At 42.6% G+C, this 15,723-nt stretch overlaps 2 protein-coding genes and 1 long non-coding RNA gene across 9 annotated transcripts in view; 2 read left to right on the top strand and 1 right to left on the bottom strand.

The window, feature by feature from the left end:
* CAPRIN2 (caprin family member 2) overlaps nt 1-8,651 on the top strand; it is a 26,133-nt gene extending 17,482 nt beyond the window's left edge. The window contains 7 exon segments of the mRNA XM_083461846.1: nt 219-368; nt 912-1,095; nt 2,105-2,227; nt 3,367-3,470; nt 5,611-5,674; nt 6,679-6,846; nt 7,753-8,651. Coding sequence (XP_083317972.1) covers nt 219-368; nt 912-1,095; nt 2,105-2,227; nt 3,367-3,470; nt 5,611-5,674; nt 6,679-6,846; nt 7,753-8,318 — 1,359 coding nt within the window. The 3' untranslated portion in view covers nt 8,319-8,651.
* Nucleotides 3,412-15,230, bottom strand: LOC310687246. 3 transcript variants are annotated; one of them, XR_014516326.1, is made up of 3 exons: nt 15,145-15,230; nt 4,852-5,008; nt 3,412-3,538 (listed from the first exon to the last, which is right to left on the bottom strand). It is a non-coding gene; the product is annotated as an uncharacterized lncRNA (long non-coding RNA). The 3 variants fall into 3 exon arrangements; XR_014516327.1 differs by lacking the exon at nt 15,145-15,230 and adding an exon at nt 7,728-7,817 and having other exon boundaries at nt 4,852-5,004; XR_014516328.1 differs by lacking the exon at nt 15,145-15,230 and adding an exon at nt 7,728-7,803.
* The window catches only part of IPO8 (importin 8), a 37,466-nt gene continuing 36,719 nt past the window's right edge, over nt 14,977-15,723 (top strand). For 2 of the 5 annotated variants that reach the window (XR_014516288.1, XM_083461914.1), the window contains exon 1: nt 15,510-15,723. Coding sequence is in view for 4 of the 5 variants with exons in the window: in XM_083461914.1 (XP_083318040.1) it covers nt 15,640-15,723 (84 nt within the window). In the remaining variant the exon portion in view is untranslated. The other 3 variants (XM_083461917.1, XM_083461916.1, XM_083461915.1) reach the window with 3 other exon arrangements.

Below are 15,723 nucleotides of genomic sequence, written 5' to 3'. Positions count from 1 at the left end.
TAACACATCTAGCTCAAACATGTTTGACATAGTCAGCAGAGACTAATGCAAATTCCAAATGCACAGCAAGAGCAAATGAAGTAGAAGCTATTCTGTTCTTTGATATGCCCAACCATTGGCTTGCAGAAACTGCTGGTGTTTTGACAGCATAGGGTTTAACAGTGTAAATGGCTTTCCCATTGGCATGGCAATAGAATATTACTATTTTTTCCTTCAAGGTTCCTATTCCTCTTTCAAGTGAATCAGAGACATCATTGACTCCATCAAGAACTACCATGTCACCAGTACCCCAAGGGAAGGGTTTCCAGTCTCCTTCCCCAAGTAATGGTGTTAGCATGAAAGCACCTCCCTTTCAGGCTGTGCAGATTGTAAGTACATTGGCTGTCTATGTGAATGCAATTAGATGGGAGGGCAAAAGCTAGACATAAACAAGGAGAAGCTAAATCCAGGGTCTCCTCAGAAACAACAGAGCACCCTGTATAATAGAGGATACATGTTTAGTAGGAACTATTATTTTTAAGCAGATGTAGATGTATTTACTACAAGTTTACAAGAGAAGCATTCCCTGAAGGGATCCCTTTATCTTTTGCATGCTTACAGCTGCATTTAGACCTAATAATACAATTGCTATTTTACAGTTCCTACTTGAAGTTCTGCAGCTTTGAGACTAGAACCCCTGTGAATAAGGAGTACCAGTCTTAATAATTAGTTGAAATTAATTGCAAATTCCTGGTAGAATGTGATATGGCCATGGCACCAGACACCCCCACTCCAGCGTAAATGGAAAATACTTAAATTTCTACTCTGTGTAGACTACACAGCACAAGATGGGGCAGACTTGATAATGCATGTGGCCTATAGAAACACTGTAAAAATAGCCCTTTTTTGCATAATTGTGTGTTGTGTTGCAGGTGTTCAAAGTGAACGCGCCTTTACCACCTCGCAGGGAGCGGGATATAAAAGAGAACTCTTTGCATCCTACAGGATATAATCAGAATTTTTGTACAGCAAGTACACAGACTCCACCCCAGTGTAAACCACAGTCTACTCAAAATGTTGAACAAACTGCTTTTTCTCAAGATGCTTTGCCAAATGGTAAGGAAAACCTCAGCGCAAGAATGGTAATGGGGACATCAAGAGTACAACTTGATTGATTCCTCAGTAATGGGGGTGCCTTACAATATTTAACCCAAATGATTTCAAGGCACTCTGCTAGTGGCTATAAAAGCAGAAGTAGAAAAGGACTGAAGAGTGATGACTTGGCAGTATCCAACTGCCCATCTCCAAGGAAACATGATCTTATCTGACACGTAGTGAAAAAATTGTACTGTGCTGGCTGGGACTGTTTCTTTAACAATACCCTACGGAGGATAAACCTATCAATAGTCAATAGCCACAGTGGTTGTGTCCTGCCCCCACTGTCATAGCATGCCTCTGAATACCAGAGTAGTTGCTGGAAATCTCAGGTGGAGAGAGCACTATTATTCACATCCACTGCTAGGACAATAGGTAGACATCTAGTTGGCCACTGTGAGAACAGAATGTTGAACCAAAAGGGCCTTTGACCTGATTCAGCTGCAATCTTACACCCTTAAATCTTCCTGGGCCAGGTGAAGACTTTCTTAGGCTTTCAACTTTTGTTGCTCTTTTTTTTAAACTTTGGCTACTTATGTTTTCTACTGCAAACTGTCCTATATTTGAGGGGTGGAGTATAGATTTAAATTCTAAAAATAAGTCCAAATTATTGATGTGACAGCCTTTGATGAAGTAAAGTATTGTTGGAAATAACTGCATTAACTACTTGTTATGATAAACATGATTAGATTTTCAAGGAGGCAGGTGGATAACATATCTGTAAAACTTTAGTTTGTTAAAGCTCTAGAAGTGGTTTGGTTAATTGTAACTGCCAGTAATAGGGGATATGATTCTAGCTGTTCAAAATAAAGACTTGCAAACTATCTTGAAAGTCTTTAGCTGCTAAAGGTTGGGTGAAGGAATAAGGGAAACTCCTCTGCTTTTATGCAGAAAATTATAAGGCTATTTTTAAAGTACCTGGTTGAGGGAGCTGTTCCTGTAAGCAATGGTATTCTCACCTTTTATGCAGCACAGACGCCCACTTTCTCTAGACCACCTCAACCTTTTGTCACAAGCCGTGGATCGGTCAGAGGCACCGTTCGAGGTGGAAGGTCAGCAACCAATTCATATCGCTCTCCTGGTGGCTATAAAGGTATGTATGGTTTCTGTGGAAATACTTACCAGTGGATATATCTTAACATTGTACAAGTAGAATATAGTTGGCCAATACAAAAAACCACATAGTAAAGGGCAACATTCAAACTGCTGAACTTTAAAACTTTATTAGCTCATGGTTGTTGTTTTTTAATAGTAAGACATATTGGGTTGGATCAAAGCTGTGTTAGCAGTTGGTTGCTTGAGCAACAGGGTTTCCTAGTCTCTCCTCTGCTGTAACGCCGTGTTCCCTGAAGTCTCTCAGTTGGGACCTTTCATTAAAGTGTGGCTGCAGCACAGAGGCTGAGGTTAGAATGGAGTCAAATGCTAAAATTGGTAAGCGCACCATGCCCATTTCATGAGCAGCCATCTGCCTGTGCATCAAACCCTTTTGTGGTGCTCTGTTGTAAGCTGCTTGAGAGCTTAAGGTTGAAAAGGCAGGCACTCAACGGGCAACTTTCAAGTGCCTAAATAAGCTGTTTTTTTAAAAAAAGAATTTTATTTCTTTGAGAAGAATTGTTTATTGCATATGTTACAATATAACTCCGTACATATCAACCACAATGTTAGTCTTGTTTTTTTAAGTGACTTTCACCAAATAGTAGTATCATGTGAAAAGGAAGAAACTTGAGCCAAAAGATCAAATGCAGTATTTGTTGTCCATATCTAGTTGGATTTTGACCTCAACAAGAAACACTCATGTATTTGGTTGGTGGTAATTCCGGGATGCTATTTGGTATAGCAAACTAGGTGAATATCAATTTAAGTGTTAATGACCCTAAATAACTTTGGTTGTAAGCATGTGCTCAAACTGAAGTCAGATACATAGTTACTGAGCATTGCTCCTCTGCCTGAAAATGCTGGCTGCCAAAGTGAGTCATAAACTCCTTAATTTTCTAACACAGGAAGAGTTCTCTAACACTGTAATTACTGGATAAACTTCCTAGTTACTCTTTACCCATAAAACAAAGTTATGTCATAAGAGTCGGAACCTCTCAGTACTCAGCAACGTATTGGGTATTTGACCTGCCCCTAGGAGGGAACTACCAGAGTTCTCCAATGCGTTACTGGATGACACGGAGATCAATCTGTCAAATCATTCTAGTTCTTAAAGCAAAGATTTCATATTTTGTTCAGCAGGTTTTGAAGTTTACAGAGGATCACCTTCTGTTCCTAATGGCCTTTATAGCCAAATGCATCTTCCTGGCAGAGATTATCCTTCAGTGCAGTATCCTCACAGGGTAATTATTTTGGAAGACTTTGGGCTTTGCGAAAGTATACATGACCCTTGGTGGTGGTATCCTGGGTTCTGCTCAGGAATAAAGAACAAGTACTTATTTGCACATAGTCAGGTTAATGGTGCTTTGCAAATTTGAATTACCAGACTGAGAGGAGTATTGTAATGTATCATTTAGAAGACTCTAATTTTAATTGAAATGCCATCTAGAAAGGGCTGAATATATTCTGTATTCATGCTTCCCATCCTAACTCTGAGAACATGACTTACATTTATATCTCTCAAGTTTATTGGGTTAATGCAGGCATTGCCAAACTTGGCCCTCCAGCTGTTTTAGGACTACAACTCACACAATCCCTGGCTAACAGGACCAGTGGTCAGGGATGATGGAAATTGTAGTCCCAAAACAGCTGGAGGGCCAAGTTTGGCCATGCCTGGGTTAATGTGTGTGTCATGGAGCTATCTTTGAGTTCCCAGTGTGCTGATGGATAGCTACAATGACAACTTGCTCCACTTTCAAGGAATATACACGCATATCAATTTAATAAAGCACATTCAGTCAGCTGCAGTGATACTGGAGCAAGGGTTGGCCATGAGAGGTGTCCAAGTGGATTATGACCCCTCCTACTGCTTTGAAGGCAGGAAAGATTTGATCATATTCTTTCTCTAGGAGTCCTCTCCCAATACTACTCAGGAGTGGGTGCCCCTGGAGCACTGCTCCTGACTGGAGCTATCCTCCCAAAGGATGGAGATGCATAGTTGAGGTGTGCATCAAAGTGCCATGCAGTCACACCACCCTAAAACATATACCTGAGGCCACTGGTTTCCCCACCTGGAGGTATCCACAAGGGCATCAATGCACTATAAAAACTGCCTTTTGAGCTCCCCTGGTCAGTCAATTAGTGTGCTTTTTCTCATGGCCATCACAACAGTCTGGAGAATCTTGGAACTCAGTGCTGATGCCAGCAATGACCACCGGTGCAATATTCTGTACTGACCTGACCTTCGTTCCTAAGGGCAGCTTGTCTTTCCATGGAGCACAGTAACCGGTTCTCCTCATCCAACTCTTAAACCATCTCACCTCTCTGAGTGGGCCTGGCAGAAGCTGAATGTCTGGGTCCTCAAGATCAACATTCCCACACAATTGCCTTTACGCAAAACAGTATCTTATGTCCTTCTGCCTAACTACAGTAGGGGAAAGGCTTTAATTCAATCCTAGTGGATAAAGACTTGCATTCTGTATTCTATGAGTGATTACACCTGCCAACACCATGACACACTACACATTGGCAGCCTTTCATACACCACATTTCATACACCACACTAGGCCACATTTCATACACCATTGCAAGTTGGACATACATGCTTCAGAATATTTTTTTTACCTTCTAGCTAGCCTTTTTTTCTTGAAAGTTCAGCTTTGGAAACCAGTAGGTCCAGGCCACACTGTTTTATTCTTTTCCTCCTCATCTTCGTTCTTCAGTGCACGCTCTGTCTCTCACGCTGTCTCATATTACAAAGTTGTTTCGGCATCACCTCTGCCTTGGAACAGAACCACACCAGTAGAGAAAGGGGGGGGGGATCTGATCATGTTTCCTTCCTTCTGAGCAATAGAAGGAATCATAACCCACTTGGACACCGCCCACACCCAATAAGAAGTAACATTCATGGCGGCGTGTACTGCACCAACGTTCTAATTTAAAAGTATAGGTGCTTAATATGCATCCTGTTGATGCTGGTAGAAATTTAGTATGTTGGACTAACTACTTCTGATGTCTACTAAGCAGCAATAAACTTCAATGCTGGTACAGTGGTACCTCGGTTTTCGAATGTCTCAGAAGTCGAATGTTTCGGTTTTTGAGTGCCGAAAACCCGAAAGTAACTGCTTTGGTTTTTGAATGCTTTTTGGAAGTCGAACATGTCACACAGCTTCCATATTGAGTTTTCCTGAAGTAAATGCTTTAGTTTTTGAACGTTCAGAACTCGAACGTTCTTCTGGAACAGATTACGTTCAAAAACCGAGGTACCACTGTGTAGCAATTTTCTTTTCTCCCTCCCCTTCCCCATGAAGTAGATGTTATATGGCTGTAAATATTGTCTGGAGGTGCTTGACTAAACAGGAACAAATATTTGTGTTCTCCTAGGATTTGAATTACCAGCAGAACTACAAGCGAGGTGGTATTAGTAGTGGCCGGGCAACCTCAAGAGGTAAGTTTACTTCAAACATTGCTTAAAATGCAGTTCTGTCCTAGATATTATTTAATACCTGAAATAAAACAACATAGGGCTGCATACAATAATCGGATGTGCTTTCACCGCATATGTTTTTTGGCTGGAATCAACTGTCTTATGCAACATATGGGCTCCATTTCTGCTCACAAGATGAATCTAATTCTTTCTGGCCCAGGAACATGATTTGTAGAGCTATTAAAAATTGATGATGGGGAAGGGGAGAGTTGTCATTTCAGTTGAGTTAGCCTGCTCTCCTTGATGGAGGAGAGAAGATCATGTCTCATCATTTGCCAAAGCAAGGAGGATCGGTCAAATATCCCAGCTTTGTAGCAGATCCTGGGATTTGTTCTTGTCTTATTTTTATTTAATACTTGGCTTTTAACTGTGAAAGGTTTTCTCAGCTGTGGTACTTTCACCATGAGAGAGCTCCCTCTGCCTTCTCTGGTGGATGGGGAGTTGCCCATCACTGGGTGTCCTGTTCCATCTGTAAAGGAAACTTTATGGAAAGGCAGTGTTCTCTCTCTGCCTTCTCCATACCTCAGAGTCATATGAGCAAAAAGAACTAGAGCAAGGGTAGTCAGCCTTTTTATACCTACCGCCCACTAATGCATCTTTCTTGATGGTAAAATTTCCTTACCGCCCACCAGTGCTCAATGCAAGGAGGATTCAGTTTGTGCCGTAGAACCCCCTACCACCCACCTAGAATCCTGACATACACACTAGTTGGCATTTGGGACCAGGTTGTCAACCTCTGCTTGAGAGAATCCAAGACTAGCTTAAATAAACAGTTCAGAGCAACCATTTCACTGTAACTATTGTCTCAAGCCAGTAGTAAGCCCACTTTATACACAGGTGATTTAAAGTAGGCCTAATGGTTTGTTCAGATTATCAAGGAGAAGTACTGAAGTTGCTCCTCCAGTCTAGCCATATTAGCAGCTTGGTGCAGAGTTTATAAAATCCTTAAAGCTTCTGTATTTTAGGTTACAGACAAGAAAACAGACAGGAAGAGAATTGCTCATCAGGTAGAGCTCGAGGTAGAACTCGTGTTAGAGAATACTTCAGAAGAAGGGAATTGAGGAAAACTGAGAGAGATGGGAAGGAAGCAGAGTCTGAAAGCAGTCTTGTGGCCACGAGGATGCATCAGTTCAGTTAGTGTTGATTAACAGTTCAGTTGATATTGGTAACTTGGTTTTCTATACTAAATAAACACACATTTATAAGATATGTCCTTTCTTGGTAGTAAGAATATTGCACCCTCCAAAATGTGCTTTCTGTTAACTAGATATTTAAGTATTTGTCTTGATTTCCAAGGTGAGCATGTAGCCACTGCTTATTCACCATAAACATAATAGTAGAACTATTGCATTGTCATCTTAACCTCTGCTACTCTTTCTGGGTGAAGAGAAGCTTGAATCATTTCAACGCTAAGCTTGCTGTGGAAGTGCACTTGTTACATATCTGACACACACATTCAGTTTTCAGAGTAAGGAGGTGGGAACGCTGTTTGAGTTAAGAGGAAATCTGGACTTGCAGCGTGCTGATAGACTGGCCCTTGTGTTTGCCAGGAAGCAGCTCTGCTTTTTTCAGAGCACAGCACCAGCTGCTGTCAGTCAGGGAGCCACTGTGTGTTTTGGAGGTTATCTTGCCATTAGTGGAGAAGATTTTTAAAATACTGAACAAATACTGGAGCAGGTGAGCATGGGGTGGGGAGAATGAATAAAGCACAGCAACCAAAGCATAGCTGGCTTGCAGCAGCATGAGGAACACACTCAGTCCAGAGGCTGTATATTTCTTGGTTGAGTGAAGCTGGAGTTGCTTTGCAGCTGAGAAACCCACACCCAAGCCTCTCTAACATTGTATTCATCTCCACACTCACTTTGAAGAAAAATGATTAAAAACTTGTAAGAACTAGGTACAAGTCTAACTGAGTCACTAATACACAAGATCTTTTTTAATGACTGCTTGAAACATGCAAGCTTGAACAAACGAGTGCTAGAAATACTGAATTTAAGGTTACGTCAGAACTAACCATTGCTCATAATCTTCAACAACAGGATGGAGCGATTCTTCTCAGGTGAGCAGCCCAGAATGTGACAGTGAGACTTTTGACAGTGGGGACTCTGGGCAGGGTGACTCACGCAGCATTACTCCTGTTGATATGCCAGTGACGAGCCAAGCAACCACCTTTGTACCTGTGCACATCTATGCCTTCCCACAGCAAGTCAGAGCTGCCTTTTCGGCTAGTAGAACTTCTAACTTTACTCCTGGAACTCTAGACCAACCTATTACATTTGACTCCCTGTTACACAATCTTGGTGAAGCCTTTAATATCCATCTTGGTAGGTTTAGTTGTCCTGTGAATGGTACTTATGTGTTCCTCTTCAATATGCTGAAGTTGGCTGTGAATGTTCCGCTGTATGTGAACCTGATGAAAAATGAAGAGATTCTAGTATCTGCATATGCCAATGATGGTGCTCCAGATCATGAGACTGCTAGTAATCATGCAGTCCTCCAGCTTTTTCAGGGAGACCAGATTTGGTTACGCCTCCATAGAGGAGCTATTTATGGAAGTAGTTGGAAGTACTCTACATTCTCAGGATTTGTGCTGTATCAAGACTGAATACTAATGTTAACAATAGATCTGCTCTAAACAATTTGGTGAAGGAAGGTGAAAACTGGGAAGACTCGTTTTGCACTGCACATTAACTGCTTAAAACACACTCACATAATTCTGAAATGGGATATGGTGAACTGTCTTGCTATGAGATGGAGTTGGGTCAGCACAAATGTGGCACTTTATCAGTTTTGATGTAGTCTTGATAGTAAAGCTGTGAATGTATGTTTGCTTTTCTCCCTGAACTGTAATTATCAGCTTACTACACTGCTCAAAATTTGCCTCAAGTCTAGGCTATTCACAATGCCTTGTGCCTCAATAAAAAAATATGCCTTAGTATCAATGTCTGTACTGCTGGGTGCACATTCTAAGGGGGCCACATTTCTATAATAGAGTATATGCGTTGCATGCAAGAGATCCCAGACTCAGTCCTCATAACTCCCACCTAAAAGGATGCGGCTGCTGCTTGTCAAAGTAGACTTCTAAAACTAGATGACCAATCAAGGGTCCAACTCAGTATAAGGCAGCTTCATATGTTCTTACTTTCCCTTATAAAAATATGCAATCTAAGTCTTGGAGTAGACTCACTGAAATGAATGCCCTTGGCTGAATTGGGTCCATTAATTTAAAAGGGTCAGCTCTAAGTAGAAATTGGTTGGATACAGCCCAAAGCAAGAAGTTGGATGACTTTCAAAGTTACCTTTCCCCATTACTTTATAGAGTTTATGCAGGTGTAGTCAGCTTGTGCTGATGTGAATGTAACACATGGGTAAGCTTCAAAGTTAGTGTCATTCTTTCTTACAGTGTGTGTGTGTGTGTGTGTGTGAGAGAGAGAGAGAGAGAGAGAGAGAGAGAGAGAACGAACTCCACATCTACTGGGAAATGTAATAGTAAATGTAATCCCAAAAATATTTCAAGTGATATTTTACTAGTCCTAATTGTTTTCTGGCAGTTCCATGTCCTACTGATAATGCTGCCTCCTTGATACCTACCGGTGCTGCTACTTGGAAAGAAGTCCTTCTGTATCTGCGGCAACACTCTAAACCAGTTCTCATTTTTTCTTGCTGCTATTTAACTAATTGAAAGTTCTTCAGGTCAATGTCTACATTGACTAGTTTTTGCACACATGGATGTATGGGCCTCTGTAGTACAGGGTAATTGTCTTTAGTCCTTTGCTGAAACACTTGTTAAAATTAAGAGCAGCTGTTAGCACTTAGTTGCATCTGACATGTTAGCAAGAATACTGTTTTCAACAGCAAGAGCTGGATATGCTAGTATAGCTGCCCACGGTGCGCACATGTGGGGGGGGGCGTAGAACCTGACTTGCATCTTAAAGGATAAAACCTTTACCTCCTACTTCTGCCGCCCATGAAGCAGTCTTTAGAACTGCTCTGTTGCATCAGTGTTCAGCTTCTCACCAACACAAAAACTAGCTCATGCGTAGCCTTTTAAATAGATTTAATTAAGTGCCACTTATGGTAGTGTCTTCTTTTGCTCACTTGAAACAAAGTCCTGCCCTTTTAAGACTTTTGGTGTAGGATGTCCTACATTCATTTTTCTGGAGCTGATTGTGTGGCTGTATACTGGCAATTGCCCCAGCCACTCGTTTCATAGCATTAAAGGCAAGGTTTTCATCTATAAGGCTTAAATCTTGCAAGCTTTCCAATGCTGCATATGTGAATATTGGTACAAAGAGCTAAGCTGAGCCTTAAAACACCCTTAATGTTTTCTTCAATCACCAAAGTTACTATAGCTTTTAATGCATCCTAAAACTAATTGTTTCCTATCAGTTGTTTCAGGTGATGAATTCTTTAACTTCTCTTGAGTTCAAACTATCTGAAGTAAGCGTCACACACATGTGGTTAGGCTTCTTGCTCTAATATTGGGCAAGAGAGAGGAAGTGTTCAAACTATTCAAATAGTATTTGTTGTTTAGACTATTTTTCAACCACATTTCTTGAAGCAGTATGCAAATTAGGCAGATTACATTGCTAATACCTTGGGGTACATTTTAGATCAGGGCAGCTCAACTTTCCATACTAAGTGGGCCACAAGAGTACTTCAACATGGAGCCCACAGGCCACACACTGCCTTGTGTGTGTGCACGAGGAAGCAAGGCCAAAATTTGGGGCACACATCACAGCTACTTGGCTTTGGGAAGGAGGTGCAAGGCTCTGGCAGGGTTCTAGAGCCCTCCACCTCCTTCCTAAAGCTGGGAAAGCACTAATTAAGCTTTGGGAAGGGTATGCGAGGGCTGCAGGGGAGGGTAGCATCAAATGTTGCTGTGGACTCTCAGAAAAGGCCTTGGTAGCGGCATGTAGCCCTTAAGCCGCACATTGGACTAGACTGTTAGGAACCCCCCCCCCAAAAAAAACCCACTTTGCAAGGTTCTGCATCAGGCATCCGCAACCTTCAGCACTCCAGATGTTTTGGACTACAATTCCCATCATCCCTGACCACTGGTCCTGTTAGCTAGGGATCATGGGAGTTGTAGGCCAAAACATCTGGAGGGCTGCAGGTTGGGGGTGCCTGTTCTACATTCAAAGTGCTCAAAGTACATAGAATTGGATTTGTAACTAAAGTAAAAAGTGAATTGAAGGATTGCTTTGTATAAACTAAAAGGTTTTTCAGATGTCAGAATGGAATATTAAAACTGGTCAATGGGATGGAAGCTTTAGTGCAGCTGGAGCTCTGCTTGGATAGTTTGCGAGTAAGCATATGGAACCTTGTACTTCAGTCTTCTTTGTGGGTGGGTATCAAGAGACGCGGGTGGCACTGTGATCTAAACCATTGAGCCTAGGACTTGCCAATTGGAAGGTTGGTGGTTCAAATCCCCGCGATGGGGTGAGCTCCCGTTGCTCGGTCCCAGCACCTGCCAACCTAGCATTTCGAAAGCACGTCAAAGTGCAAGTAGATAAATAGGTACCGCTCCGGCAGGAAAGTAAACTGCGCTTCTGTGCACTGCTCTGGTTTCGCCAGAAGTGGCCTAGTCATGCTGGCCACATGACCCAGAAAAACTGTCTGCAGACAAACGTCAGCTCCCTCAGCCAGTAAAGCCCAGAGTCGTTCACGACTGGACTTAACTGTCAGGGGTCCTTTACCTTTATCAAGGATTAATGGGGCCATAAGCAATTTTATTGTCCCAGGGTGTAAAATAAAATCGATTATAGATTTATATCTGCATAGCTGTCTTGAAGTATGTGTGCGTTGCACTGCCATGCCACATTAGCTGCAGATTTTTTGCATATGGTTTCTTAACCTGTTTATCATGTGGAGGCACACCCTGAATTGAGCTATTTCTACTCTCCATAAGAAGGGTTATTCAAATACATTTCAGGTTCCACTCCTGCTTGCTCTCCCACTGTAAGTCTTTTACAGTGACCCTGTGTGTTTATTTGATCTTCAGCTTCAGACGGGGCAGTTTGCTACTTCCCTCCCTTACTTTCCCAAAGGGAGGTGGAGGGAATCTGCTTCCGGCCTGTACAATTACTGCAATTTTACCCTCACAACAGCACTTCTGATTTAAGAAAGCTTCCTTGTACAGGGACAACTTGGAAGGGGGAAAAACCTGGGCAGTCTCAGCTGCAAAAAGGGGACCGCAGCTCCCAAGTTGTTCTGGGAGTGTTGCCTTTTACTTGACAGCTAATGAGCTCCCTCTCCCTAAGTCAGGGAGAGGGACCCTGTGGCCTTACAGGTGATGGACTATAATGCCTATCACTCATTGCCAAAGCACAGCTGAGGAGGGTAGACATTTTGGAGCTATGCAAAGCCAACAAACAGGCAGTGCATCTGAAACTCATTTACACAGCTTTGCTTACAGTAACCCACACTCAGATTCACTCCATTCTCCCAAAGAGAATGGACATTGATGGTTAGTTCTTTCACCCCGTTTTTAAATTTTATTTATACTTTTCAGATATATGCATTTCACTGATTTTACAATCATTTTGACATTTTAAAACTTGACTTCCTTCCCCTTCTCTGCGATTCCTTAAATTTATTTTTAATATCTTCTGCATATCCAAACTTATTTATCTTCTTTTAATATATACTCTTGCATAGCTGCAGGTTATTACAGTAATCCTGCCCGTGTTTTTATCTGTTAACAATTTATCTGTAAATATTCAATAAACCATTTCCATTCTTTTATATAAAGTTTGTTATCTTGATTTCTTATTCTTCCAGTAAGTTTCGCCATTTTTGCATATTCCATAAGTTTTTGTATCTATTCTTCCTTTGCTGGGACTACTTCTTTCCATTTTTGGGCAAGTAACATTCTTGCCTGGTGGTAAATTCTAACATTTCCTTCCTTTGTGCACTCTTGTTTATTGTAACTCTTTTTTCTATGTCCTCTCCTCCTACCCCACTGAACACCTTCACTGGGTCAGGGTGGAATTCCTTATAGTTAGCATTCTGTTCCTGACTGTAGCTTGGCGCTTTTGGGAAGCCCTTGAAGTTGGGAGCGGAACGGCAGCACCTAGTATTCATAGCGTGTAAATATTTTTCTTCCTATTTAACTTTTATTATGCCTCTTATGCTCATTCTTTAGTTTTTCTATAATGTAAAGCCCCAAACTTCACATTTCCTTGCATATGAGGCGCTACTGAATACAGCAAAAAGAGATAAGGGATAGGTCCTTATCTTTACACATATCCCACATTTTGTGATGGGGATGACCAGTACACATGTGAAAGAATGTTTGTAATGATCAGGTTACCTGAAAGAATGTCTTCTCTGCACAACAGAGATCTTTCTGGTTGTGCCACAGCCTTGGATTTAGCATTAACTAGGAAGAGGACCTTTTTTGCAGTGGCACCCACTCCATGGTATGGCCTCCCCATTGGAAAACGCATGATTCAAATGGTGTAATTCTGGTGCATGCTGAAAACTTTTGTTTTACCATGTTTTTTGCTGGCTTCTGATGCCATTATGCGAAAAGGGTGTTAAATGCAGTATTCACTATAGAACACAATTCTATAGTGCATTCAAAACTGCATTCAAAAAAATGGTAAAGTCTTGACTTGTTTGCTTCCTTGTTTATCTGCAAGTGCAGGGTGTGCTATTTCATGGAGCAAGGGGAAGTTGTGAAGTGACACACCCCACACCTGCAAATAAACAAGGAATCAAACAAGCCAAGACAGCACATAAAAAATTGTAAAGCGTTAGACATAAAAAACTTCCCTATACAGGGCTGCCTTCAGATGTCTTCTAAAAGTTGGATAGTAGTTTGCTTCCTTGACATTTGATGGGAAGGCGTTCCACAGGGTGGGTGCCACTACCTAGAAGGCCCTCTGCTTGGTTCTCTGTAACCTCACTTCTCGCACTGAGGGAACCCCCATAAGGCCCTCAGAGCTGGACCTCAGTGTCTGGGTGCATTTATAAATTTTAAATTTATTGTTGTAGATTGTTTGAATTGTTTGTTTTCCTTCTGGGACCGTTCCAAGTGTGTTTTATAAGCTGGTCTCCGACCGTAATAAATTATCCATCTCTAATAATATATTTTTTTAAAAAGCTAGTGTGCATTTGTCTTTTTTTTTTTTTAGTAGTTGCTGTGTTGAAGATCAAACACTATACCCAATATTCATATCCTCTGCTACACTTTCATTGTTGAGATTCCTGCATTGCAAGGGATTGGAAGACTAGATGTCCCTTGGGATTCCAACTCTACAATTCTATGATTAACTGGCTCACACATACAGCACTATGTGAACTCCTGGATCTGAAATGGACTATGTTATGCTTACACTGTCACCAAAGCTGCTGGAGACTGCTTCACACATAGTTAAGAAATCCTTACCTGCCACTCAAAGTGTATATGCCCCTTATTCATACATACAACAAGGAGAGTGCTTCTCTTGCCAGCATAAATTTTATCTAAATGTGTGTCAATATTGTAGTGATGAGTACAAGATTTCTAGGTGGACTTCTTTTGGACCAATGTTCTAGTACTCGGCATACACACAATATCTTTTGAAGTACATTTTTATCACAAAGAATCCTGTAGCTATGTGAGGGGGAAATTACAGTTCCCAGGATTTTTTTGGGCAGCGGGGGGGGGGGGTGACGACAATGGGTGTGGCTGTGTACACACCACCTTAAATGTTTGGCAGGTCAGACTAAACAAGCAGTAGCATCACGTTTCCCCCCCACAGTCTGTAGCAAAAAAGAAATATTCTGGGTAAAAAGCAGGCTTGTGCGACCTTGGAAACCAACAAATTAAGGTGCTACTTATAACTTTTTTTTACTATGAGCCTAATGCACCTATATTACTTTGTAAGATAACATGGACTGATTACCTCCCCCACCCTCAGTATTTGTAAGCTTCCCTTTATTATTATTATTATTATTATTATTATTATTATTATTATTATTATTAGAATTTATATACCGCCCTATGCCCGGAGATCTCAGGGCGGTTTTCCCCTCAAAGTTGCTCGCAACTGAAGATCATAGAATGGAGTATGACATATTAGAAGCTGCAAGTTGCAGCTTTTGTTTTTGGGAGGGTGGCTGGGCGGGCATTGCCCAAACCCCAGCGGGGCGGCAGAAAGGCGAAAGGCTGGGATGAATCCCTAGGCACTCACGTAAGAGCCTTCGCCTTTTTGAGCATCCACTTTGCGCATGTGGTCTCTTGTCACACCCCTTTAAAACCCACGTCAAGTTCAACGTGTGAGGACCAGCTTGCTCCCTCTAGCTAGTACCCAAAGAAAAAGAAGGGCCTCTGCCGATTTCAGCCTGGGACTGAGGGAATCGCTGCCCAAAGCAGCTGGAGGGCTGCGCGCCACTCCCTGTCGAGCACGTGAGACACTTTCGGAGAGCTGAAGCGCCACAACCCGCCGGGCCAATGGATCCTCCAGCGAAGTCCCAGCAACAGTCCTCGTAGCATCGGCTTCCCTGCTTTCCCATATCAGCTGGAAGCCAAGGAGGGAAAGGAAGGAGAGAAGCCCCCGTTTGCTCCAACTACAGCGGATGCTCTCTGTAATAAACCATGGCCGCCCCCATCTTTAAAAAGTCCACAGCCGGGAGAAGGCGGGAGCGGCTGCTCTAGACCGCCCCCTCTCGCTCTCTCGGCTCGGCAATGTGTGTTTCGTTTCCGTACAACAACATGGCGCCTGCCATTCGGGCACCGCGAGAGAGTCGGGGAGGAGAGACGCGAAGGAAAGCGCCCGGGGCGCAAAGCATCTTCTCCTTCGCGACAGCCGCGCTGTCGTAAACCGGTGAATGGCTCCCGTGTGGCGAAGGGGGAGAGGCGAGCTGGGGATTGTGTGCGGCGGCGGCCCTTCTCTCTGAGGCGCCTGTCCTTCTCCCCCCACCGCCATCGGAGAGACATGGATCCCAACCGGATCATCCAGGCGCTCAAGGGCACCATCGACCCTAAGCTGCGCCTCGCGGCCGAGAGCGAGCTGAACCAG

Source organism: Podarcis liolepis, assembly GCF_965112155.1.
Source record: "Podarcis liolepis genome assembly, chromosome: 10".
Lineage (NCBI taxonomy): Eukaryota > Metazoa > Chordata > Lepidosauria > Squamata > Lacertidae > Podarcis > Podarcis liolepis.
Note: the sequence above shows the minus strand (reverse complement) of the source record. Positions and strands in the feature narration are given on the sequence as shown.